General features: G+C 41.0%; 1 protein-coding gene across 4 annotated transcripts in view; it reads left to right on the forward strand.

The window, feature by feature from the left end:
• Positions 1-1,204: 1,204 nt before the first annotated feature.
• LOC133535838 (bone morphogenetic protein 1-like) overlaps positions 1,205-26,312 on the forward strand; it is a 46,654-nt gene continuing 21,546 nt past the window's right edge. For 2 of the 4 annotated variants that reach the window (XM_061875808.1, XM_061875809.1), the window contains exons 1-12: positions 8,228-8,507; positions 11,016-11,102; positions 11,273-11,362; positions 11,427-11,544; positions 14,477-14,655; positions 14,835-14,940; positions 20,330-20,454; positions 20,526-20,641; positions 24,433-24,535; positions 24,607-24,723; positions 24,791-24,936; positions 25,011-25,206. In XM_061875808.1, the coding sequence (XP_061731792.1) occupies positions 8,384-8,507; positions 11,016-11,102; positions 11,273-11,362; positions 11,427-11,544; positions 14,477-14,655; positions 14,835-14,940; positions 20,330-20,454; positions 20,526-20,641; positions 24,433-24,535; positions 24,607-24,723; positions 24,791-24,936; positions 25,011-25,206 (1,507 nt within the window). In that variant the 5' untranslated portion in view covers positions 8,228-8,383. Of the gene's footprint in view, positions 1,287-8,227; positions 8,508-11,015; positions 11,103-11,272; positions 11,363-11,426; positions 11,545-14,476; positions 14,656-14,834; positions 14,941-20,329; positions 20,455-20,525; positions 20,642-24,432; positions 24,536-24,606; positions 24,724-24,790; positions 24,937-25,010; positions 25,207-26,312 lie in introns of those variants that run through there. The other 2 variants (XM_061875810.1, XM_061875811.1) reach the window with 2 other exon arrangements.

The following is a 26,312-nucleotide window of genomic DNA, read 5'->3' on the forward strand; positions in this document are numbered from 1 at the left end:
GCGTTGAGGGGATCTGGTTTGGTGGCCGCGGGATTAGGTCTCTGCTTTTTGCAGATGATGTGGTCCTGATGGCTTCATCTGACCGGGATCTTCAGCTCTCACTGGATCGGGTTGCAGCCGAGTGTGAAGCGGCCGGAATGAGAATCAGCACCTCCAAATCCGAGTCCATGGTTCTCTCCCGGAAAAGGGTGTAGTGCCATCTCCGGGTTGGGGAGGAGACCCTGCCCCAAGTGGAGGAGTTCAAGTACCTAGGAGTCTTGTTCACGAGTGGGGGAAGAGTGGATCGTGAGATCGACAGGCGGATCGGTGCGGCGTCTTCAGTAATGCGGACGTTGTACCGATCTGTTGTGGTGAAGAAGGAGCTGAGCCGGAAGGCAAAGCTCTCAATTTACCGGTCGATCTACGTTCCATCCTCACCTATGATCATGAGCTTTGGGTCATGACCGAAAGGATAAGATCACGGGTACAAGCGGCCGAAATGAGTTTCCTCCGCCGTGTGGCGGGGCTCTCCCTTAGAGATAGGGTGAGAAGCTCTGCCATCCGGGAGGAACTCAAAGTAAAGCCGCTGCTCCTCCACATGGAGAGGAGCCAGAAGAGGTGGTTCGGGCATCTGGTCAGGATGCCACCCGAACGCCTCCCGAGGGAGGTGTTTAGGGCACGTCCAACCGGTAGGAGGCCACGGGGAAGACCCAGGACACGTTGGGAAGACTATGTCTCCCGGCTGGCCTGGGAACGCCTCGGGATCCCCCGGGAAGAGCTAGACGAAGTGGCTGGGGAGAGGGAAGTCTGGGCTTCCCTGCTTAGGCTGCTGCCCCCGCGACACGACCTCGGATAAGCGGAAGAAGATGGATAGATGGATGGATGGAAATTGAAGATAAACTATATTTCGAAATTTAATTTTCATTTTTTTGCCCGTTCTCTCCTCTTTAAAACCGTTCATTTAAGTGTTTTTTTTTCATCATTTATTCTCTACAAAAAAACTTCCGTAAAAGGAAAAAAAATGTACGACGGAATGACATACAGAAATACCCTTTTTTTTTTTTATATACATAGATTTATTTATTAAAGGTAAATTGAGCAAATTGGCTATTTCTGGCAATTTATTTAAGTGTGTATCAAACTGGTAGCCCTTCGCATTAATCAGTACCCAAGAAGTAGCTCTTGGTTACAAAAAGGTTGGTGACCCCTGCTTTATGCCAGCAGAGAACTTAACTGAATGAAGAAGACAGGTCAACAAAATGGCGGATGCTAGTTTAATGCTCACCGACTTCCCACACAACATTTTGGTAAGCATCTTTTTGTATCTATTTTATTTAATTTTACCTGTAATTATATTGTCTCGTCGGGTATGCCGTGATAATGATTTTATTTCGTTTTCCCCTAATCCTTCGAGGGTTGGCTAATGGCTAATAGCTAATTAGGGCCTAGCATGTTGCTAATTAGTCACCGGATGTCGGGAAAACAGTAGCTTGCTCTTCTCTCAAGTTATTATTCATCTTAAAGTGTACCCCCAAAAAACCGAAATGTAATAAAACACTAAAACGATTTTTAAACACATCTCTAACACATTTAAAAGCACCACAGCCGACTACCTGGCTAATGCTAACCCTCAGCTCAGGGCTAATCGGCTAAATTGTTGCTATTAATTCTGTTGTATTTGAATGTCTTACCTCACCGAATGGCTGATGTAGTTATAAGTTGGTCATTAATTTAAACATAAGTTTGTGTGATATAAAAAACTTACTGCAAACAAATGCTTGACAAAAATCTTCTTTATCAGTGGTCATCTATTTTAAGGGGTTTGCGACCTCTAGGGGATCTGTGGAGGTACTGCAGGGGAGTCTTAACATTATTGAGTGATACGACTTTTTTAAATAATCCATCCATCCATTTTCTACCGCTTATTCCCTTTCGGGGTCGCGCGGGGCGCTGGCGCCTATCTCAGCTACAATCGGGCGGAAGGCGGGGTACACCCTGGACAAGTCGCCACCTCATCGCAGGGCCAACACAGATAGACAGACAACATTCACACACTAGGGCCAATTTAGTGTTGCCAATCAACCTATCCCCAGGTGCATGTTTTTGGAAGTGGGAGGAAGCCGGAGTACCCGGAGGGAACCCACGCATTCACGGGGAGAACATGCAAACTCCACACAGAAAGATCCCGAGCCTGGATTTGAACCCAGGATTGCAGGACCTTCGTATTGTGAGATTGTGAGGCAGACGCACTAACCCCTCTGCCACCGTGAATAATATATAATATAATAATGATATAATATATTGTTATATTCACACTTGTCCATCCATCCATCCATTTTCTACCGCTTATTCCCTTTTGGGGTCGCGGGGGGCGCTGGCGCCTATCTCAGCTACAATCGGGCGGAAGGCGGGGTACACCCTGGACAAGTCGCCACCTCATCGCAGGGCCAACACAGATAGACAGACAACATTCACACTCACATTCAAACACTAGGGCCAATTTAGTGTTGCCAATCAACCTATCCCCAGGTGCATGTCTTTGGAAGTGGGAGGAAGCCGGAGTACCCGGAGGGAACCCACGCATTCACGGGGAGAACATGCAAATTCCACACAGAAAGATCCCGAGCCTGGATTTGAACCCAGGATTGCAGGACCTTTGTATTGTGAGGCAGACGCACTAACCCCTCTGCCACCGTGAATAATATATAATGTAATAATAATATAATATATTGTTATATTCACACTTGTATTAAAACATATTTTTTACTCGTTTGGAATGCCTTTCGATACACTATCGCCTTAGCATGAATTGATTAACGTGGACCCCGACTTAAACAAGTTGAAAAACTGACAGTTTTGCAAAAATTAAAAACATTTTTAAAAAGTGGAATGAGGTGAAATCTAATGAGAAAAAGTGGCAATGTTGACACAAAGCTGCCATGCAGGCAGTTTTTTTTCCCTTTTTTCTTTATTTTCCTTTTTTTCCATTGCTCAAAAAAAAAAAAGGACAAAAAAATCTATGTTATAATGAATTATTACTTAAAAATTATCACTTTAAAATGTTTTATGTGGAAAAAATATTCCATATGTTGTGTGGTTGCCATATAAAAACATCAACGTTTTGACAAAAGAGCATAAAACAAACAAAATCATAGTTCAAACTTAAAATCAACAGATTAATCGGAATTTAAGTGTTAAAAGTAAAAAAAAATAATAATAAAAATGCATCACTTTATGTGTGGGGAACCATTTGGATCTCAAATATATTTAGTAGGATTTTATTGAACTTTTCACTGTGATTACTCAAAAATATTAAATAATTTAAATAATTTTTGTCCCGCATTATTGATCTTTGAGGGATTTAATTGCTAAATAAAGAAACTCTCCTGAAGGAATTAATAAAGTACCATCTATCTATCTAGCCATCTATCTAAATACTGCATATTTCAGTTTTACTATAAAAAACTAAGTTATCTTTGACAAAAAAGGCATAAAACTTTATTTGTATTCCTTTATATCAACCTCACGTTTATATAGAGATTTACTGTAAGCATTAAATTAAAAATAATAATAACAATTTGACTTATTTTGAACATTTTAGTTACTGAGACCCTCTATACTCCCCAGGAGCCCTAAGGATTAAAAAAAAAATCCATATATTTTGTTATGGTTTGAAAATGAAAAATATCAAAATGGCCCCCGCATGCTTAAATTTTTCCGTGTGCGGCCCTCTGTGGAAAAAGTTTGGACACCCCTGAGTTAAGTTAAAATGACAAAACCAGTGAAGTTGGCACGTTGTGTAAATGGTAAATAAAAACAGAATACAATGATTTGAAAATAATTTTCAACTTATACTGAATAGACTGCAAAAACAACATATTTAATGTTCGCGCTGAGAAACTTTTTTTTCTGCAAATAATCATTAAGTTAGAATTTAATGGCACAGGGGCATTTTTACCACTGTGTTACATGGCCTTTCCTTTTAACAAAACTCAGTTAAGTTTTTTTTTTAAGCTTTTCAGGTGGAATTCTTTCCCATTCTTGCTTGATGTACAGCTTACGAGGTCTCCGTTGTGGTAGTTTACGTTTCATAATGCGCCACACATTTTCAATGGGAGACAGGTCTGGACTACAGACAAACCAGTCTAGTACCCGCACTCTTTTACTATGAAACCATGCTGTTGTAACACGTGGCTTGGCATTGTCTTGCTGAAATAAGCAGGGGCGTCCATGGTAACGTTGCTTGGATGGCAGCATATGTTGCTCTAAAACCTGTATATACCGTTCAGCATTAACGGTGCCTTCACAGATGATAATAATAATAAGAATAAGAATAATGATGATGATGATGATATTATTATCATCATCATCGTCATCATCATCATCATCATCATCATCATTATTATTATCATTATTAGTAATGATAATAATGAATTAGCTTTATATAGCGCTTTTCTAGACACTCACAGCGCTTCACAGAGAAGTGAGAAGCCACCTGGTGGTGGTAAGCTACTTTCATAGCCACAGCTGCCCTGGGGTAGACTGACAGAGGCGTGGCTGCCAGTTTGCGCCTACGGCCCCTCTGAAAACCACCACCTGTCATTTATCCACCAGAGTGAGCGGCACTGGGGGAAAGGGTGAAGTTTCCTGCCCCAGGACACAACGGCAGCAATTTGCATGTCAACAGGCGGGTAGCCAATCTGCAACCCTCAGGTTTTTGGCACGGCCGTTCTACCCACCACGCCATGCCGCAGATGTGTAAGTTACCCTTACCTTGGGCACTAATACAACCCCATACCATCACGGAGGCTGGCTTTTGAAATTTGAGCCTATAACAATCCGGATGGTTCTTTCCCTATTTGTTCCGGAGGACACTACGTGCACAGTGTCCAAAAACAATTTGAAATATGGTCTTGTCAGACCTCAGAACACTTTTTCACTTTGGATCAGTCCATCTTAGATGAGCTTAGGCCCAGCTGGGTGTTGTTGATACATGGCTTTGGCTTTGCATAGTAGAGTTTTAACTTGCACTTACAGATGTAGCGACAAACTGTAGTTACTGAGAGTGGTTTTCTGAAGTGTTCTTGAGCCCATGTGGTTATATCCTTTACACATTGATGTCGGTTTTTGATGCTGTACCGCCTGATTGATCGAAGGGCCGTAATATCATCGCTTACGTGCAGTGATTTCTCCAGATTCTCTGAACCTTTTGATGATATTACAGACCGTAGATGGTGAAATCCCTAAATTCCTTGCACTAGCTGGTTGAGAAATGTTGTTCTTTAACAATTTGCTCACACATTTGTTGAAAAAGTGATGACCCTCGCTCCATCCTTGTTTGTGAATTACTGAGCATTTCATGGGCGCTGCTTTTATACCCAATCATGGCACCCACCTGTTCCCAATTAGCCCGTTCACCTGTGGAACGTTCCAAATAAGTGTTTGATGAGCATTCTTCAACTTTCTCATTGTTTTTTGCCACTTGTGCCATCTTTTTTGAAAGATGCTGTAGGCATCAAATTCCAAATGAGCTAATATTTGCAAAAAAATAAAGTTTTCCAGTTCGAATGTTAAATATCCTGTCTTTGCAGTCTATTCAATTGAATATAGGTTGGAAAGGATTAGCAAATGATTGTATTCTGTTTTTATTTACCATTTACTCAACGTGCCAACTTGACTGGTTTTGAGTTTTGTTTGTTTGTATATACATGTATATACAATAAATACAAGATATACAGTGTATGCAAGAGGTCCCCGCTCCATATTTCGCTGGCCTGGAAAACGTTGAAGAAACCTGCTCTATATGACAAAAGGATAATATTGCACTGCAAGCAGGACATAATGAAAAACTGATGCTTTGTTCTGTATTTCCCCTAACCCAGCATTATTAGACTTAGTGCTTGTTCACATTCCAATGTTTTGGTGGAAAACAGATGTTACTGATATCGAAAATAGCTAAAAGTCTATTTTTGCCACTACACTCAGCCTTGCTTTGTTGACGATCTTTCACAGACATAAAAACAATAGCGGTTGTTTATCTAGTAGAGCTTCATAACTGGGGTTATGTTAGATTAGAGGTGTTTCTGATATTGCGTCCCTCATAATCAATTATAAACAATTAATCAGTCAACTATGGAGACTCGAGCTGTTTTGCGGTTCCTTCCCACTTGTGACTTCCTGTTACTTCCAAACTCACACGACAGTTAACGCTCTTCTCCCCGGCGGTTGCCAGGAGACCGCAGGTCACTGAGGCCGAGGCTGAACCAGTCGTGACTGCCTGTAAAAAAAACAAAAAAAAACAACTCAATTGCATGAGTGAATTGACTTTGGAAAAAAAAAAGGAATAGTTTCCACCTTTCAAAGTTTGTCACGTCACACTGCAAATGAGCTATTTATTAATGGGGAAGACCGGTGAACTGTTTGTTCTACTTGACTAAAACCACGACATGACGTCTTTTATCGTGCAGGATGTGTGGTCAGAATACCGGAAATAATGTGTAAAGTTAATCAGAGTGACACAAAATCTTTGGGTATGCCTGAAATGAAAAAATATATAGAAATGTACAATTACAGAGTCCTTTACAAAGTTTTTAAGGTTTTCAAATTGTCATAGAGGTATTAAATGTCCGATATCAAACAGTGTTTTAACCCTCAGGGGACAAAAGGTGACTTTTTTATTTTTTTAATATATTTTTTCTCAGCTTTTGGTCTTATTTTTTGTGCGTTTTTGTCATATTAATTTGAAACATTTCAATGTCCAGTTTTTTCCCAGGTGTACAATACACTGGTAATTATTTTGTTATTTTTGACTAAATGATTTCACAGCTTTATTTGACCTACATTTGCATAGCATTCGTTGTTTTATTGTGAAATTGTCTAAACAAAAGGCCTTCAAATGGGTCGAATTAAAACAAAAATGATATTTTTGGTATTTTTATCATTGAAAAATGTGTGACAAAAATTTGTTTACACCCTTTTATGTCCTGTTTAGCTTTGAAGATAATTAAAATTGAATGTCCCCAGAGAATTAAATAGCAACACTAAGATATAAGGCAACCGGGGTTTCTGTTGTGGTATTTTAGGCTTCATAATGCGCCACACAGTTTCAACGGGAGACAGGTCTGGACTACAGGCAGGCCAATTTAGTACCTGTATTCTTTCACTACGAAGCCACGCTGTTGTAACACGTGGCTTGGCATTGTCTAGCTGAAATAAGCAGGGGCGTCCATGAAAAAGACGTTGCTTGGATGGCAGCATATGTTGCTCCAAAACCTGAATGTACCTTTCAGCATTAATGGTGCCTTCACAGATGTGTAAGTTACCCATGCCTAAGTTACCTCCATACGGCGTGGCGCAGTGGAAGAGTGGCCGTGCGCAACCCGAGGGTCACTGGTTCAAATCCCACCTAGAACCAACCTCGTCACGTCCGTTGTGTCCTGAGCAAGACACTTCACCCTTGCTCCTGATGGGTGCTGGTTGGCGCCTTGCATGGCAGCTCCCTCCATCAGTGTGTGAATGTGTGTGTGAATGGGTAAATGTGGAAGTAGTGTCAAAGCGCTTTGAGTACCTTGAAGGTAGAAAAGCGCTATACAAGTACAACCCATTTATTTATCATTTATACCATCACAGATGCTGGCTTTTCAACTTTGCGCCTAGAACAATCTGGATGGTTTGTTTCCTCTTTGGTCTGGAGGACAAAACGTCCACGGTTTCCAAAAAACATTTGAAATGTGGACTCGTCAGACCATAGAACACTTTTCCACTATGCATCAGTCCATCTTATATGAGCTCGGGTCAAGCGAAGCCAGCGGCGTTTCTGGATGTTGTTGATAAATGGCTTTGGCTTTGCATAGCAGAGTTTTAACTTGTACTTGCATATGGAGACGAACTGTAGTTACTGACAGTGGTTTTCTGAAGCGTTCCTGAGCCCATGTGGTGATTTGCCGGCTTTTTTTAAACATATTGTAGGCATCAAATTCCAAATGAGCTAATATTTGCAAAAAATTACAAAGTTTCTCAGTTTGAATCTTATGTATCTTGTCTTTGCAGTCTATTCAATTGAATATAGGTTGAAAAGGATTTGCAAATAATTGTATTCTGTTTTATTTACAATTTAAACAACATGTTAACTTCACTGGTTTTGGGTTTTGTAGGTGTGTGACATCAGCATGTGTGTGTTTTGCAGCGAAGGGTGTGCTAGTGCGTGTGTGTGTGCGCGTGTGCTCTGCGCTCGCTGTTGAATGTCCTCTAATCTTTGGTGCAGAATGGAGACCTGAGATAGAGAGAGAGGGAGAAAAACAAAACAAAATAAAAATAGTACTGTCGTGTCGACCTGAGGAACTTTTGACGTCCTCAAGCTATCGCTTAAAAAACTGTATTTCTACTTTTTATTTTATTTTACATCATGCACTTTACATTTCTGTTTTTGTGCAGTTTGCGGATTTCTCACGCTGCGGACTGGGACTTTTTGGATCCAAATGTTCAATACCAGCAGGATGATATTGACTACAAGGATCCCTGCAAAGCTGGTAAAGTACATATATTTTTATTTTATTTAGTGTCCATTTCAGGCTATGTGGGATCTGGGTTTGTCATACATACTTAAACCTTTTTAAAGTGAAAATTCGGCCTTTTAAAATAAATGCTCAATTTTGATGTCATTTAACAGTAGCACTGCAACATACAGTTTCTGATACTTTATCCCTCCTTAACCAAATTATTAGTTATAAAATCTATAATAAACATACTGTTAAATAAGCATATATGTGTATTATTGAGTGCAACACTTTAATTGGATGTTTGTTTACTTAATAAAGATATGTATGATATAATTAATGACCCCTAAAAAATAAAAACTCACTTTGATTGACCAAAATGGCTATTACTACTACTTCTACATCAATATCCATAAAACAATTCAATTATTTTCAGTGCAGCAGATAAATTTGTGTCGAACATAAAAAACGATCCGTCATACCTCATTAAACATGTCAAACAATTAGTGAGTCAATTATGGAGTCTCAAGCTGTTTTGGGGGTACCTTCCCACTCGTGATTTCCTGTAACTTCCAAAACACGCACCTCCGCTCTTCTCCACAGTAGTTGCCAGGAGACCAGAGGTCATTGAGGCCGAGGCTGAAGCAGTCGTAGATGCCTGTAAAAAAATCCTCCTGCAATAAAAGACGGCTTATTACATCCAGTTCATTGTGACTAGTTTCCACTTTTTCAAAGGTTGTCACGTCACACTGAAAACCTGCTTTGATATAAATCGGGAAGACCAGTGACCTATTTATTCTGCTTCACTGCGGAACACGTTACCAGATATAATAATAATAATTATGGATTAAATTGTATATCGATATAGTATTTTATCCACAGTGTTCGGTCCATTTACCATATTTTTTGGACTACAAGGCACACTTAAATTCTTTTCATTTTCTCAAAAATCGAACAGTGCGCATTGTGACCCGGTGCGCCTAATGCAAGGCATAATTCTGGTTCTGCTTACCGACCCCGAAGCAATTTGATTTGGTAAATGGTGTAATGAATTGATTAACGTGAACCCCGACTTAAAACAAGTTGAAAAACTTATTCGAGTGTTACCATTTAGTGGTTAATTGTACGGAATATGTACTGTACTGTGCAATCTACTAATAAAAGTTTCAATCAATCAATGATAAGTGTGACGAGTAGATGGCAGTCATACATAAGAGATACATGTAAACTGCAAAAGGAGGCCAATAAACAACACCAAAACTTTAATTGTTCCATTGAGAATATCAAACATTACACAAAGCGCTCAAAAATCTTTTGGTAAGCTATGAAGCCGCATCTTTTGATGGATTGTTGGCGCATTAAACATACGAGTATTATTATGGTGCATGTATAAGGACCGCAAAATTAGCAGACATATTATCTGCCGTTTTGTCTTGCATTATTATGCAAAACCAACTTTTCTTACCTTCTGGTACCTGCTGATGTGTATTTGGGATCGGCATAAGTCCTGAAAATGTGCGCGCCTCTGCATTTGTAGTCCGTGGTAACACCGTAGTCAAAAGCTTCTTTTTCTTTACCTTCTTATGTGGCATTCATCTTTGTCTGTTGCCATTTCTAATATAAAGTAGTGTAAAGTTCTTACTTAATCTGTCAGTAGACTAGCTGTCAAAGCGCTTGAAACTGTAATGGGTTTACATAATTCCCGGACGGAACTTTAGTTACTAGACATTTCTGGTCGGATGTTTTTCACGGGACACATTTCATTTTCTCAAAACTTGACAGTGCGCATTATAACCCGGTGCACCTAATGTACAGCATAATTCTGGTTGTGCTTACCCACCTCAAAGCTATTTTATTTGGTACATGGTGTAATGACAAGTGTGAACAGTAGATGGCAGTCATACATAAGAGATACGTTGATGTTGCATTATTGAGCCACTCCGTTATTGATTTGAGTAAAGTCTGAATGTCATTAAAACAGTTAGTTCCATTTTTGACACTTCTTCCACTCCGGTCCTTGCACGCTAGACCACTAGAACCTGAATAGACCCGCTCATTGGCACCGGGGACAAGTCTGTTGGCGGTGACCAGTGAGGCGGGCGACCAAAGGACGGCCATCTTCTTGACCGTAGGAAAGGCGGACGCGAGTGGCGCCAAAACCATTGTGGCCTAAGATTATCATGTCTTTGTCCTGGGTGTTGCTACTGGTCACACTTATCATTTCACCATGTACCAAATAGAATAGCTTTGAGGTCGGTAAGCACAACCAAAATTATTCCATACATTAGGCGCAGAGGGTTATAAGGCGCACTGTCAAATTTTTGAGAAAATGAAAGGATTTTAAGTGCGCCTATAGTCCCAAAAAATTTGGTAATGCCAATGTTTTTCGACCATTCTAAATAGTTGTGTGGTATGAGACTTTGGAAGTTTTGCAGTAACATCACAGACAAATGTTTGCTGAAATGTTACAATGTTGGAAGCAGTATTGCATTAATAGCGCGGGTCATGTTTACTGTATATCTGTATAAATATGTCCCTTAGCTGCCTTTTTGGGAGACATTGCCTTGGATGAAGAAGAACTTCTGATGTTTAAAGAAGCCCTAAAAGTAGCACCTCTTCAGCAAAAAGGTATCGGCTTGAACACATTTTCTTTTTTGACTCCAGTTGTGCACAAATCATCCTGTTTACATTCTTTTTAGTTAACAGTTCCGCTTCCAATGACGTCATCAGATTAAGGAAATCTGACCGTAGACATACAGTTAAAATTTAAAAATTAAAGTACCAATGATTGTCATAAGGAAGAAGAAGAAGACGAGCAGCCACGTCCAGATCTGAGCGGGTTTGGTCCGACGGCATCATACCGTACACCATCAGCGGCAATTTCAGTGGTAGGTTCCTGTTGTTCGACACATGTCGGAGCAGTCAAACTCTGACTCAAAGTTTTTTCTTCAGGGAGTCAGCGAGCCATTTTCCGTCAGGCCATGCGTCACTGGGAAAAGCACACCTGTGTCACGTTCATCGAGAGGACAACCGAGGAGAGCTACATTGTTTTCACATACAGGCCTTGTGGGTGAGTTCGCCATGTAACTGGTTTGGGTGTATATGGGAGACCCAGAGTTCGGTATAGAGAGACTATGGCCAACCCGGTTTTAGGCGGTCTCCTTCATCAACGGTCGGCAACCCAAAATGTTGAAAAAGCCATATTGGACCAGAAATACAAAAAAAAAATCTGTCTGGAGCCGCAACAACTTAAAAGCCTACTGAAAGCCACTACTACCGACCACGCAGTCTGATAGTTTATATATCAATGATGAAATATTGACATTGCAACACATGCCTATACGGCCAGTTTAGTTTACTAAATTCATCCATCCATTTTCTACCGCTTATTCCCTTTCGGGGTCGCGGGGGGCGCTGGCGCCTATCTCAGCTACAATCGGGCGGAAGGCGGGGTACACCCTGGACAAGTCGCCACCTCATCGCAGGGCCAACACAGATAGACAGACAACATTCACACTCACATTCACACACTAGGGCCAATTTAGTGTTGCCAATCAACCTATCCCCAGGTGCATGTCTTTGGAAGTGGGAGGAAGCCGGAGTACCCGGAGGGAACCCACGCATTCACGGGGAGAACATGCAAACTCCACACAGAAAGATCCCCAGCCTGGATTTGAACCCAGGACTGCAGGAACTTCGTATTGTGAGGCAGACGCACTAACCCCTCTGCCACCGTGAAGCCCTAGTTTACTAAATTGCAATTTAAAATTGCAATTTAAAATTTCCCGCGGAAGTATCATGCTAAAACGTGACGTCACGCATCGTAGAGGACATTTTGTTCCAGCACCGTTCACAGCTATAAGTCATCTCTTTTTATCGCATAATTCCACAGTATTATGGACATCTGTGTTGCTGAATCTTTTGCAATTTGTTCAATTAATAATGGAGACGTCAAAGCAGAAAGATGTAGGTGGGAAGCGGTGTATTGCGGCCGCCTTTAGCAACAGAAACACAGCCAGTGTTTCCTTGTTTACATTCCCGAAAGATGACGGTGAAGCTTTACTATGGAACAGAGTGGTCAAGCGAACATGGTTCCCTACCACATGTCAACCGGCAGGTTTCGGTTAGAAAATGGTGGTAATAAGTCTGCTCTTACCGTAGACATGAGCGGAGAGCATGCGTCGTTCCTCCTGCACCTGTCAAAGAGGCAGCTGCGAGTATCTTGCCTCCTCCTACCGGCCGCCCCCGACGGTCGGGTGCTTCCACCGGGGAGGAGGGGGAAAAAAAATCTCAGCCCGGCACGACCGGCTGCTTTCGCCTCGTCGAGAAATGTGGCTTCCCTCGGAGTCACTGGCGGTCACCACACCTGTGGCCACACCCCACTGAATTTCTGGTTGTACAGGTACGACCATATAATCTCACTAAAACACTAGTAACACAATAAGCAGATAAGAGATTTTCCAAAATTATCCTGAATGTGTCTAATAACATCTGAATCGCTCTGCCGTCTATTTTTTTTTTTTTTTTTTTCTAGTCCTTCATTCTCACTTTCCTCATCCACGAATCTTTCATGGTGAAATCGTCGCTTTCTCGGCCCGAATCGCTCTCGCTGCTGGTGGCCTTGATTGTAAACAATGTTTGGATGTGAGGAGCTCCACAACCCGTGACGTCACGCGCACATCGTCTGCTACTTCCGGTACAGGCAGGGCTTTTTTATTAGCGACCAAAAGTTGCGAACTTTATCTTCGATGTTCTCTACTAAATCCTTTCAGCAAAAATGATCAAGTATGACACATAGAATGGACCTGCTATCCCCGTTTAAATAAGAAAATCTCATTTCAGTAGGCCTTTAAGAGCCTTATATGAGTCTTATAATGAAGGCAACACATGATGTAAGTGTCTATATTATCCTACTATTAAAAAAAACAACAACTATGTGTCGGCTGACACAAATCTACGTTAACAGAAATGTTGAAATGTAATATTTATTCTACACATTTTTACAACATTGGACAACATTATTAAAACTTCTCAGAGGATGTGATAACTCCTGGAATGACCGGCTTAGAATGGGTAAAGGTATATGTGTCTAAGAAAACGGCAGGCTGTCTTCTTTTAATGGATTTATTACCTATTATCTGTGCAAGCCAGGTAATGTTTGCTGTGGTCTGGAACAGCATGGCACAGAAATGCAGCAAATATTACATACTATAGTCATACTTGCCAACCCTCCCGACCTGCCGTGACGTCCGCTTTTCCTACATTCAGACAGCGTGCCGGCCCAGTCACATTGTAAATGCGGCTAACATATACTGCACTCATACGTGAATGCAAGCCATACTTGGTCAACAGCAGTACAGGTCACACTAAGGGTGGCCGTATAAACAACTTTAACACTGTTACAAATAGGCGCCACACTGTGAACCCACACCAAACAACAATGACAAACACATTTCAGGAGAACATCCGCACCATAACACAACATAAACACAACAGAACAAATACCGAGAATCCCTTGTAGCACTAACTCTTCAATCAATCAATGATTTTTTTATGTAGCCCTAAATCACTAGTGTCTCAAAGGGCTGCACAAACCACAACACAAACCACAACGACATCCTCGGTAGAGCCCACTCTTCCGGGACACAACAATATTACCACTTCCCCACACGTTTATTTTATTTACATTTGTTAGAGAGCCTGCAGGAATGTAGCAGCAGTGTGCGTTATATACGGCTGCAAAACTGCACTTTGACTAAAAAAAAGCATATCTTATTGTAATTTTATGAGCTGTATGTATAGAGTTTGTGTTTAGAACTATTATAGATTTTTTATTTTGGTTTATTTTGTCAGGAAAGCTTGCGTCAAAATGACAGCAATTGCATTCTTCCGAGCACAGCCCCTCGTGGCCTTGGTAGCAAACATGGCGCCTGTTGTTTAGTTGGCCATACTCTCTTTATGCACGAGTCTGGGGAGACCTGAGCGATGTCGCCCCCCTGCAGTTGTTGTTCCTACGTGGGGAGGAGAGGCGGCGGCCCTCAGGCCATCTCTATAGGCAAAAACTGTGATAAGTTTGGCATCGTGGTGCATGAGCTGGGCCACGTCATCGGCTTTTGGCATGAGCACACACGCCCTGACCGCGACCAACATGTGAGCATCATCAGAGACAACATCCAACAAGGTACTGCACTTTTTTTTTTTCTATTGGAAGATCACGCCGTTTTGTGTGTCTGGAGCTTTAATGCTCATGAGCTGTGTTTGTCCACAGAGGGTGTTTCTCCCGGGAAGTGGCATTGTGTACTTTTTACATGTATCAGATTCAGAATAGTTTGTATTGCCATTGTTTGACAATTTTAACAGGCCAAGAGTACAACTTCCTGAAGATGGAACCAGGCGAGGTGGACTCACTCGGTGAGGTGTACGACTTTGGCAGCGTCATGCATTATGCCAGGAATACCTTCTCCAGGTTGGTACATCATTTAACATCACGCTAGGGCTGGGCGATATGGCCTTTTATTAATATCTCAATATTTTTAGGCCAGGTCACAATACACCATATACTGTATATCTCCATATTTTTTCTTAGCCTTTAATGAACACTTGATGCATATAATCACAGCAGTATGATGATTCAATGTCTACAGTAAAACATTCTTCTTCATTATTATATGCTTATTTTAAACTTTCATGCAGAGAGGGAAATCACAACTAAGTCAATTGAACAAAACTGTATTTATTAAACAGTTATTAAGCAGTGGCACAAACATTCATGTCATTTCCAAAACATAAAGTGCAAGATTGTAAGAGACATTTTAAAACAAGCTATTAGTGCACTTTTGTCATGATGTCACTAAGATGACCAGGGGCGCCGAAAAGGGGGGGGGGGGTAAAAGAGACGGATTCTAGGGGCCCATGATGGAGGGGGGCTCAGAGAGGCCCCTAATGATGATGAAATTATATGAAATTATGTGTTGGGGGCCTTGTAAAGATTATTTTCATGTGGCCCAAAATCCCTAGTGGCGCCCCTGAAGATGACACATCAAAACAAAACTAAATTAAAGTGTACTTTTTGTAAAGAACGCCACTACAATCTTATAAAACTAATAAAGTGCACTTTTGTGCATGATGTCACACAAGATATTTCGATAAGTGTCAAATAAAAATTAACTGCATAATAGGGAATCAAATAGTGTATGTCCTTTGCTATTTGGGAGGTTACTGCAGACGTTATCTTCTTTTGTTTTTGACTATTTGTTCATACAGTGTTGATCTGGAAATGGTTGCTTCGGCATTTTGTTGGTGTGGCACCGAACGGAGATGTTGACGTGGAGTTTCAAGCACTATTCATTCTCTAGTGGGTGACTTTTCAAATGATGCCACATTAATAGAGCTGCTACTTTTTGTAGCAACGCTTTTGCCGCATACTTGACATATTACGGTTGTCTGTAAAACATCTTCCCGCTTGAAGCCAAACCACCGCCAGACAAAAGACCCTGCACTGTTTTTCTTGGGAATTATTTATTCCTTCATTTGTTATCAGATTGGCACCTTCTCTCTCTGGTAAATACCACTCGCACCGCTCCGTTAGCATCACAGTTAATGTTACCCACGCTGCTACTTCTCTGCTCGGTGAGGGCCTATGACGTTGCACGCGCGACAATATGTGACGTATGCAAGAAGGTGTGCTTGTTTTAAGTCTCAGTGAGAAGGAGAGACAAGAAAGAGTGAGATTCGCCTGAAGTGTAATGCCCGCAGCTAAAAGCAACTGCGTGAGAACGTATACTCGAATATCACAGTATAGTCATTTTCTATATCGCACAGAGACGAACCTGCGATTTATCGAGTATATTCCATACATCGCCCAGCCCTATATCATGCATGATCCACTTCACCTGTGACTTCCTGCCATAAATTACTGTATTTTCTGGACCACAGGGTGCACCGGATTATGAGGCGCACCTCCGATGAGTGGGTCTCTTCAGGTCTATTTTCATACAAAAGGCACAGCGGAATACAAGGCGCATTAAAGGGATCATGTTATTATTTTTTTCTAAATGGAAAACACTTCCTTGTGGTCTACGTAACATGTAATGGTGGTTATTAGCTCAAAATGTTGCATAAATGATGTTTTACAGATCATCTTTCGCTTCAAAATGCGCTGTTTTGTGGGCGGTCTTATTTACGTGGCTTACCTTCCACAGCGTCTTCTCCCCATCATCTTTGCTGTAACGGTGTAGCGTGCAAGGACGGGAGTGGAAGAAGTGTCAAAAGATGGAGCTAACTGTTTTAATGACATTCAGACATTACTTTAATCAATAACGGAGCAGCATCTCCTCATCCGTGGCTCTCTAGTGCAACAACAAGTCCCGTGAAAAAAGTCCGATCTGAACTCTCTAATAACTAAAGTTCCTTGGGTGAATAATGTAACCTCACTACAGCGGTAGTTTTTAGCGGGATATAAGTTAGAACTTTACACTATTTTATATTCGAAATGGCAACAGTGGAGGATGAATGTCCCATAAGATGATCGCAAAAAAGAAGAAGCTTATCGACTACGGCATCGGCACAGACTGCAGTGGCGGACTTGCGCAAATTTTCAGGACTTATGCAGATCACAAATACAGATCAGCAGGTACCAGAAGGTACAAAAGTTGCTTTTGCATAATATTGTGAAACAAAACGCCAGATAATATGACCATTTTTTGGTCCTTATACACACACCATAATAATACTTGTATCTCTGACTACGGTAGCCGTATTGGGCCGACAGTCCATCAAGCGGTGCGGCTTCAAAGTCATACTAAAACATTACGACAGATTTTTGAGTGACGTGTGTAATGTTCTTTATTTTCAATGGAACATTTAAAGTTTTTGGTGTTGTTTTCTGGCGTCATATTGAAGTCTACACATATCTCTTATGTGTCACTGCCATCTACTCGTCACACTTATCATTACACCATGTACCGAATAAATTTGCTTCGAGGTCGGTAAGCACAACCAGAATTATTCCGTACATTAGGCCCACCGGGTTATAAGGCGCACTGCCAGTTTTTGAGAAAATGAAAGGATTTTAAGTCTGAAAAATGCGGCACACAACATCAACTTGTGGGGAACTTGGTAATGCCACCGACAGGACCACAGTAGGCAAGGCAACTTTATTTATATTGCACGTTTACAACAATTTTTAAAATGGACCAAAGTGCTTTGCAGGTTGAAAAGAATAAAGCAAAAAAACAACAACAACAAAGAACATAAACAATGTAAAAGGTAAAAGGGCTTGGATAAAAACTAAAATTGCAAGATAAAAATAATGAAATAACAAAAGTGCGACAAATTGGAAAAAACAACAACAACAAAAAACACCACACTTTTACAGTTATTTCCGTGCATGTGTTTATATGCTGTTCTGTGTGTGTGCTTTGTGTTTTTTTAAAACCCCGTCCTCACTCTGTTGGTGTGAGTCATGGTCGTAAGCCAAGCTAAATAAAGGCACGGCATTACGGGCTTTGTTGAATAATTCCAGCTTGAGTAGCCTTTCTCTCTGGCATTCACGGGCGCGTACCACAGAGCTGGCTGGCAGAGGCCAAACGCTCCCCATCCAGACCCCTGTGTTTGCACATGCCTGCCATTCACGGGCACATCACCATGGCAACCGTACAAGCCCTGGAGCCATTTAGAGATTATCAAAAGATTCATATCTATTAATATTGTGGTATATTTATATCAATATTAAGGATTAATATCCATGAATCTTTTTTCCCCTCCCGTTGACTCCAAAAAAGTAGACACTATCCTGAAGTATATTTCTAAGTCTAAGTCTAAGTGTACATCCCACCATGCCCACCACTTGTTCAACCTTCCTCCCTCAGGGCGTTAAAACACGCTTTGATTGATTGATTGATTGATTGATTGAAACTTGTATTATTAGATTGCACAGTACATATTCCGTACAATTGATCACTAAATGGTAACACCCCAATAAGTTTTTCAACTTGTTTAAGTCAGGTCCACGTTATTCAATTCATCTCTTATGTTTGACTGCCATCTACTGGTCACACTTTATCATTTCACCATGTACCAAATAAAATAGCTTCGAGGTCGGTAAGCACAACCAGAATTATTTCATACATCAGGCGTACCAAGTTATAATCAATCAATCAATCAATGTTTATTTATATAACCCCAAATCACAAATGTCTCAAAGGACTGCACAAATCATTACGACTACAACATCCTCGGAAGAACCCACAAAAGGGCAAGGAAAACTCACACCCAGTGGGCAGGGAGAATTCACATCCAGTGGGACGCCAGTGACAATGCTGACTATGAGAAACCTTGGAGAGGACCTCAGATGTGGGCAACCCCCTCTAGGGGACCGAAAGCGCATTGTCGAGTATTTTGGGGGAAAAAAGGATTTTAAGTGCGCCTTATAGTCCAGAGAATACAGTATATTATTTACAATGACAATAAATCAGTGCCTCCATGGAAATGCCCTCTTCTACCTCAAAGAACTACTCACCCCCAAATCCTCCACACGACACCTGCGCTCCAAACAGGCTAACCTTCTCCAACATCCAAGGACAAAACTACGAGCGATGGAAGACCAGGCTTTTTGCTCCGCCGCTCCCAGTCTGTGGAACGCTCTCCCTTACCACATGAAGGCACCCCAGACTGTTGATGCTTTTAAAAAACCCTTAAAAACCCTTCTTTTTAAAAGAAAACTTTTTATAGACATACGTATACTATACACTGTAGCACTTTGAGGTTGTTTGCTCAATGTAAACTGCTTTTTACAAATAAAATCTATTATTATTATAAAGAAATCTATCTATCTGTCTAGTTATCGATCTATCGGCGTGGCGCAGTGGGAGAGTGTCCGTGCACAACCCGAGGGTCCCTGGTTCAATCCCCACCTAGTACCAACCTCGTCACGTCCGTTGTGTCCTGAGCAAGACACTTCATCATTTCACCATGTACCAAATAAAATAGCTTCGAGGTCGGTAAGCACAACCAGAATTATTTCATACATCAGGCGTACCAAGTTATAAAGCGCATTGTCGAGTGTTTTGGGGGAAAAAAGGATTTTAAGTGCGCCTTATAGTCCAGAGAATACAGTATATTATTTACAATGACAATAAATCAGTGCCTCCATGGAAATGCCCTCTTCTACCTCAAAGAACTACTCACCCCCAAATCCTCCACACGACACCTGCGCTCCAAACAGGCTAACCTTCTCCAACCTCCAAGGACAAAACTACGAGCGATGGAAGACCAGGCTTTTTGCTCCGCCGCTCCCAGTCTGTGGAACGCTCTCCCTTACCACATGAAGGCACCACAGACTGTTGATGCTTTTAAAAAACGCTTAAAAACCCTTCTTTTTAAAAGAAAACTTTTTATAGACATATGCATACTATACACTGTAGCACTTTGATGTTGTTTGCTCAATGTAAACTGCTTTTTACAAATAAAATCTATTATTATTATAAAGAAATCTATCTATCCGTCTATCGATCTATCGGCGTGGCGCAGTGGAAGAGTGGCCGTGCGCAACCCGAGGGTCCCTGGTTCAATCCCCACCTAGTACCAACCTCGTCACGTCCGTTGTGTCCTGAGCAAGACACTTCACCCTTGCTCCTGATGGGTGCTGGTTGGCGCCTTGCATGGCAGCTCCCTCCATCAGTGTGTGAATGTGTGTGTGAATGGGTAAATGTGGAAGTAGTGTCAAAGCGCTTTGAGTACCTTGAAGGTAGAAAAGCGCAAGTACAATCCATTTATATCAAAAAAGTGTAAAACCACTGATCGGCAAACTTGTTTTTTTTGCAAACTTCCTGATTGTTGTTATTTCCCTCACACAGAAGCGTCTTCTTGGACACCATCTTACCTCGTGATGATGTCAATGGAGCGCGGCCGCCTATTGGTCAGAGGCTCAGGCTCAGCAAAGGAGACATCGCACAAGCGCGAAAACTCTACAAATGTGCAAGTAGGTTTCATTTGCTCTAATTGTTTTTGTCAGTCCAAACTCTTCTACATTCATCTTATTGTCGCCGGAAGGATGCGGGAAGACATTGCAGGACAGTTCTGGAAACTTCTCGTCTCCTGATTTCCCCAATGGCTACTCTGCGTACGTTCATTGTGTGTGGAGGATCTCTGTCACACCTGGAGAAAAGGTAACCGGGTGATCTTCATTGTATGGCTGTAAGGATACAAAGGACACTTGTTTACAGACACTCATCATGGGCAGGAATGTAATATTCATTTTGGGGCCCAAAACAATTTCATTGGACCGTTCCTTTCGTAAAATGGAACGGTTATACAATACACTTCTTCATATGAAATATAAAAAAAATTATATAAGAATATGGTGAAGTCATGTTTGGTATTAATTTATTTTGAACATGCATACAACAATGTTATGGTATCGCACACAATTACAATTTCACATGTTAACATGTCTGAAAAGGAGTAGAAAGACACAGATTTAGATTCAGATCAGAATCAGGACCATTCAAAAGTTTGAAAAATCTGTTAAAAAAAAATCATCAATTGACAGCACTAATTATTTTAATATTTCCAATGAATTTCAATTTACATGTCATAAATAAAACACGCTTGGCGTCGTAGTAAAAATATTGAAAAAATTACATCAATTGGAAATGTGTGTTTGTTTCTATTTAATTCATTGCAACACAGCAGGCATTGTAACTTTTCGAAGGAATGTATATTTTTGCATTTATTTTATTCAATTGAATGAATGCATTTTAATTGATCCATTATTTTTGTAAAATGGAACGATTATATAAAATGCGCAACTTCATATGACTGATAAAAATATGTATAAGTATAGATAGATAGATAGATAGTACTTTTTTGATAACTTGAGGTAACAATATATGATTAATTTGGTTTGGTATTAATTTATCTTGAACTTGCATACTTTGACTTCCTTTTTATTGTCATTCAAATTTGAACTTTACAGCACAGATAAGAACAAAATTTGGTTGCATTAGCTCATGGTAGTGCAGGATAAAATATCAACAAGGTGAAAATATAAATAACACAATTACTATATGGTAGATGGCACATATTTACAATTTCACATTTCCAAAAAGGAGTATGAAAAAGCAGATTTAAGTTTATTTAGTCCTACAAGGAAATATTTTAGCTGTATTCAATTTTCTTGCCGCCTTATATTGTATGTTTTTAATATGAGGTTTATTTTACTTCATCAATGTCTACTCCGTCTATTTGTATTTGTGCTTAACTGTCTTTCTAACTCCCATCCATTTTCTACCGCTTATTCCCTTTTGGGGTCGCGGGGGGCGCTGGCGCCTATCTCAGCTACAATCGGGCGGAAGGCGGGGTACAAATAAGCGGTAGAAAATGGATGGATGGATGGATGTCTTTCTAACTGTTAGTGAATAGCACTATCTTAGTTTTAATGAGATTGTTTTTGTCAAACCATCTCTTTAACTATTATTTAGTTTTCTGTTAGATGAGTTTGGGCCTAGCAAAGCCAGCACCGTTTCTGGGTGTTGTTGATAAATGGCTTTTGCTTTGCATTGTAGAGTTTTAACTTGCACTTACGGATGTAGCGACCAACTGCAGTTACTGACAGTGGTTTTCTAAGATACTCCTGAGCCCATGTGGTGATAGCTTTTACACACTGATGTCGCTTTTTGATGCAGTACCGCCAGAGGAATCGAAGGTCACCGGCATTCAATGTTGGTTTTCGGCCTTGCTGCATACGTGCAGTGATTTCTCCAGATTTTCTGGACCTTTTGAGGATATTACGGACCGTACATGGTGAAATCCCTAAATTCTTTCCAATAGCTGGTTGTTAAATGTTGCTCTTAAACTGTTAGACAATTTGCTCAGATATTTGTTCACAAAGTGGTGACCCTCGCCCCATCCTTGTTTGTGAATGACTGAGCATTTTTCATGGAAGCTGATTTTATACCCAATCATGGCACCCACCTGTTCCCAATTAGCCTGTTCACCTGTGGGATGTTCCAAATATGTGCTTGATGAGCCTTACTCTACTTTGTCAGGTCTTTTTTGCCACTTGTGCCAGCGTTTTTGAAGCATTTTTCAGGCATCAAATTCCAAATGAGCTAATATTGGCAAAAAATAACAAAGTTCACCAGTTCGAACATTAACTATCTTGTCTTTGCAGTCTATTCAATTGAATATAGGTTGAAAAGGATTTGCAAATCAATTAATTCTGTTTGTATTTACCATTTACACAATGTGCCAACTTGACTGGTTTTGGGTTTTGTAATTTGCCACATCATTCCAGCTCACAGTTACAGCTCTTTTTATTACCTATTCTGTGTCATGTGTGTTTTATGTTGCACGATTGCACCAAGAAAAATTCCTAGTTTGTGAACCCGTTCTCAAACAATGGCAATAAAAACTATTCTGATTCCGATTCTAATCCTGATTAGGTACACCTATCAGAGCTGTATTGAAACATTGTCAAATTCTATACAAGTATTAATAATACAATGGTGAGACTCCTTATTGGTCTTCCTGTACAGGTTATTTATGAGTGATATACCCCAAAAGGGCTTCACGGTGGCAGAGGGGTTAGTGCGTCTGCCTCACAATACGAAGGTCCTGCAGTCCTGGGTTCGAATCCAGGCTCTGGATCTTTCTGTGTGGAGTTTGCATGTTCTCCCCGTGAATGCGTGGGTTCCCTCCGGGTACTCCGGCTTCCTCCCACTTCCAAAGACATGCACCTGGGGATAGGTTGATTGGCAACACTAAATTGGCCCTAGTGTGTGAATGTGAGTGTGAATGTTGTCTGTCTATCTGTGTTGGCCCTGCGATGAGGTGGCGACTTGTCCAGGGTGTACCCCGCCTTCCGCCCGATTGTAGCTGAGATAGGCGCCAGCGCCCCCCGTGACCCCGAAAGGGAATAAGCGGTAGAAAATGGATGGATGGATGGATACCCCAAAAGGGAATAAGCGGTAGAAAATGGATGGATGGATGGCCGGTGAATGTAGATTTTAAAAATCCATCTATCCATCCGTCCATTTTCTACCACTTATTCCCTTCGGTGTTGTGGGGGGCGCTGATGCCTATCTCAGCTACAATCGGGTGGAAGGCGGGGTACACCCTGGACAAGTCGTGACCTCATCACAGGGCCGATTTTAAAAATCAAACTGAGTTAAATGAACGACTCCGCTGTAATTCTTCAAACTTCCACAAGAGGGAGACAGACATTAGCATAACTGTAGCCTACACCAGTGGTTCTCAACCTTTTTTCAGTGATGTACCCCCTGTGAACATTTTTTTAATTCAAGTACCCCCTAATCAGAGCAAAGCATTTTTGGTTGAAAAAAGAGATAAAGAAGTAAAATACAGCACTATGTCATCAGTTTCTGATTTATTAAATTGTATAACAGTGCAAAATATTGCTCATTTGTAGTGGTCTTTCTTGAACTGTTTGGACAAAAATATATAAAAATAACTAAAAACTTGTTGAAAAATAAACAAGTGGTTCAATTATAAATAAAGATTTCTACACATAGAAGTAATCATCAACCTAAAGTTACCTCTTTGGGGATTGTAACAGAGATCCATCTGGATTCATGAACCTAATTCTAAACATTTCTTCACAACAAGAGAAATCTTTAACATCAATATTTATGAAAAAATCAAGCTGTCAACATTGAATATTGCATTGTTGCAGTTCTTTTCACAGTTTATGAACTTACATTCACATTTTGTGGAAGTATTATCCAATATATATATTTATAAAGGATTTTTGAATTGTTGCTATTTTTAGAATATTTAAAAAAAAAAAACCTCAAGTACCCCTTGGCATACCTTCAAGTACCCCCGGGGGTACGTGTACCCCCATTTGAGAACCACTGGCCTACACCACTAATGGTTCCTTTTCAGAATTTGCCTGTACTGTAAACCTTCTCCCATGTTTGTGTTTTTTTTTTCCCAGATTGTTTTGAATTTCACATCCATGGCTGTCTCCAGTAGTCACCTGTGCCGGTACGACCACGTGGAAGTCAGAGACGGCTTCGGGAAAAAGGCTCCTCTGAAAGGTCTCTACAGCTTCTAGTCGAGAACTACAAAGCCTGACTCTCCTTATCCGTCTCGTCATATTCCTTGTCAGGCCGCTTCTGTGGAGACTCCGTCCCGGATGTGATCGTCTCAAGTGACAGTCAACTTTGGATCGAGTTCAGGAGCAGCAGCATCTGGGTGGGCAAAGGCTTCTCGGCCGCCTACGAAGGTACTGATGTGGTCCCACCTGTCATCTGCAACAGAGTCGCTATCTCACACACTTAACTCCGCTCCAGCCGTCTGTGGAGGGGAAGTGGAGCGGGATAGCGGTCAGATCCAATCCCCTAATTACCCCGATGACTACCATGCCAACAAAATGTGTGTGTGGAAGATTACAGTATCAGAGGGTTACGAAGTAGGTCTCTTCTTCCAGTCGTTTGAGGTAAAATCACAAGATTTGTGTAGTTTGACCTCACTGTCTGTTTACGGACTTCAGCATCCTTGCTTCTCCCGCAGCTGGAGAGTCACAACAGCTGTGCTTACGACTATGTGGAAGTGAGGGACGGCGACTCGGACCTCGGCCCGCTGCTTGGCCGCCTCTGCGGCTACGGCAAACCCGACAACATCAAAAGCAGCAGCAAGCAACTCTGGCTGAAGTTTGTGTCTGACGGATCGGTCAACAAGGGCGGGTTTTCCGCGAGCTTCTTTAAAGGTCGGTTGAGCCGTTACATACCAAGTTTCAAGTTTATTCACAATATTATATAACAATTACAACAGTAGTGAATATAATCATTGGTACATGAAAGGGTCCCCCAAATAAGCTAGAAGAAGCTTTTGACAGGGGGTCCAGAGGACAGTATATACATGGAATGATGAAACATGGTAGCAAGCACAACAACAACAACAAAAACGACGCTATATGATAAACACAAGTTAATAGTAATAAAGCAAGCATACACATACATACATACATACATACATGCATTCTACCATGCAAAACCCAACAGTAGTCTACCCCACATGAGGCATTAAAGATAGGTGGTTAATATGTAAGTTTTCAGTTTATTTTTGAAGTTGAAGAATGAATACAGCATCTTCGGGCTTTCATTAAAAGGGAACATTATCACAATTTCAAAAGGGTTAAAAACAATAAAAATCAGTTCCCAGTGGATTGTTGTATTTTTTTAAGTTTTTTAAAAAAATTTTACCGGTCTTGGAATATCCCTAAATAAAGCTTTAAAGTGCCTTATTTTCGGCTCTCTGCGAAGACACTGGCCATTTCCCTGTGACGTCACACAGTGCTGCCAATGTAAACAAACAATGGGAATAGCACAGCAAGATATAGTGACATTAGCTCGGATTCAAACTCGGATTTCAGCGATTTAAGCGATTCAACAGATTACGCATGTATTGAAACAGATGGTTGGAGTATGAAAATATTGAAGAAGAAACTGAAGCTATTGAGCGAATAGCTATTGACGCTATTCATAGCCATAGCATGGCCGAATAGCTGCGTTAGCATCGCCGGTAAAATGTGCGGACCAAACGATCAGGACTTTCGCATCTTTTGACACTGGAGCAACTTAAATCAGTCGATTGGTAAGTGTTTGTTTCGCATTAAATGTGGGTGGAAGGAAACGTAATATAGTTGCAAATGCATCTACAGGTTATCCATACATCTCTGTGCCATGTCTGCTTTAGCACCGCCGGTAAATAGCATGTTAGCATCGATTAGCGTAGCATGTTAGCATCGATTAGCTGGCAGTCAACATCAACAAAACTCACCTTTGTGATTTCGTTGACTATCGTTGCAAATGC

The sequence above is a fragment of the Nerophis ophidion genome, linkage group LG17 (assembly GCF_033978795.1).
Source record: "Nerophis ophidion isolate RoL-2023_Sa linkage group LG17, RoL_Noph_v1.0, whole genome shotgun sequence".
Lineage (NCBI taxonomy): Eukaryota > Metazoa > Chordata > Actinopteri > Syngnathiformes > Syngnathidae > Nerophis > Nerophis ophidion.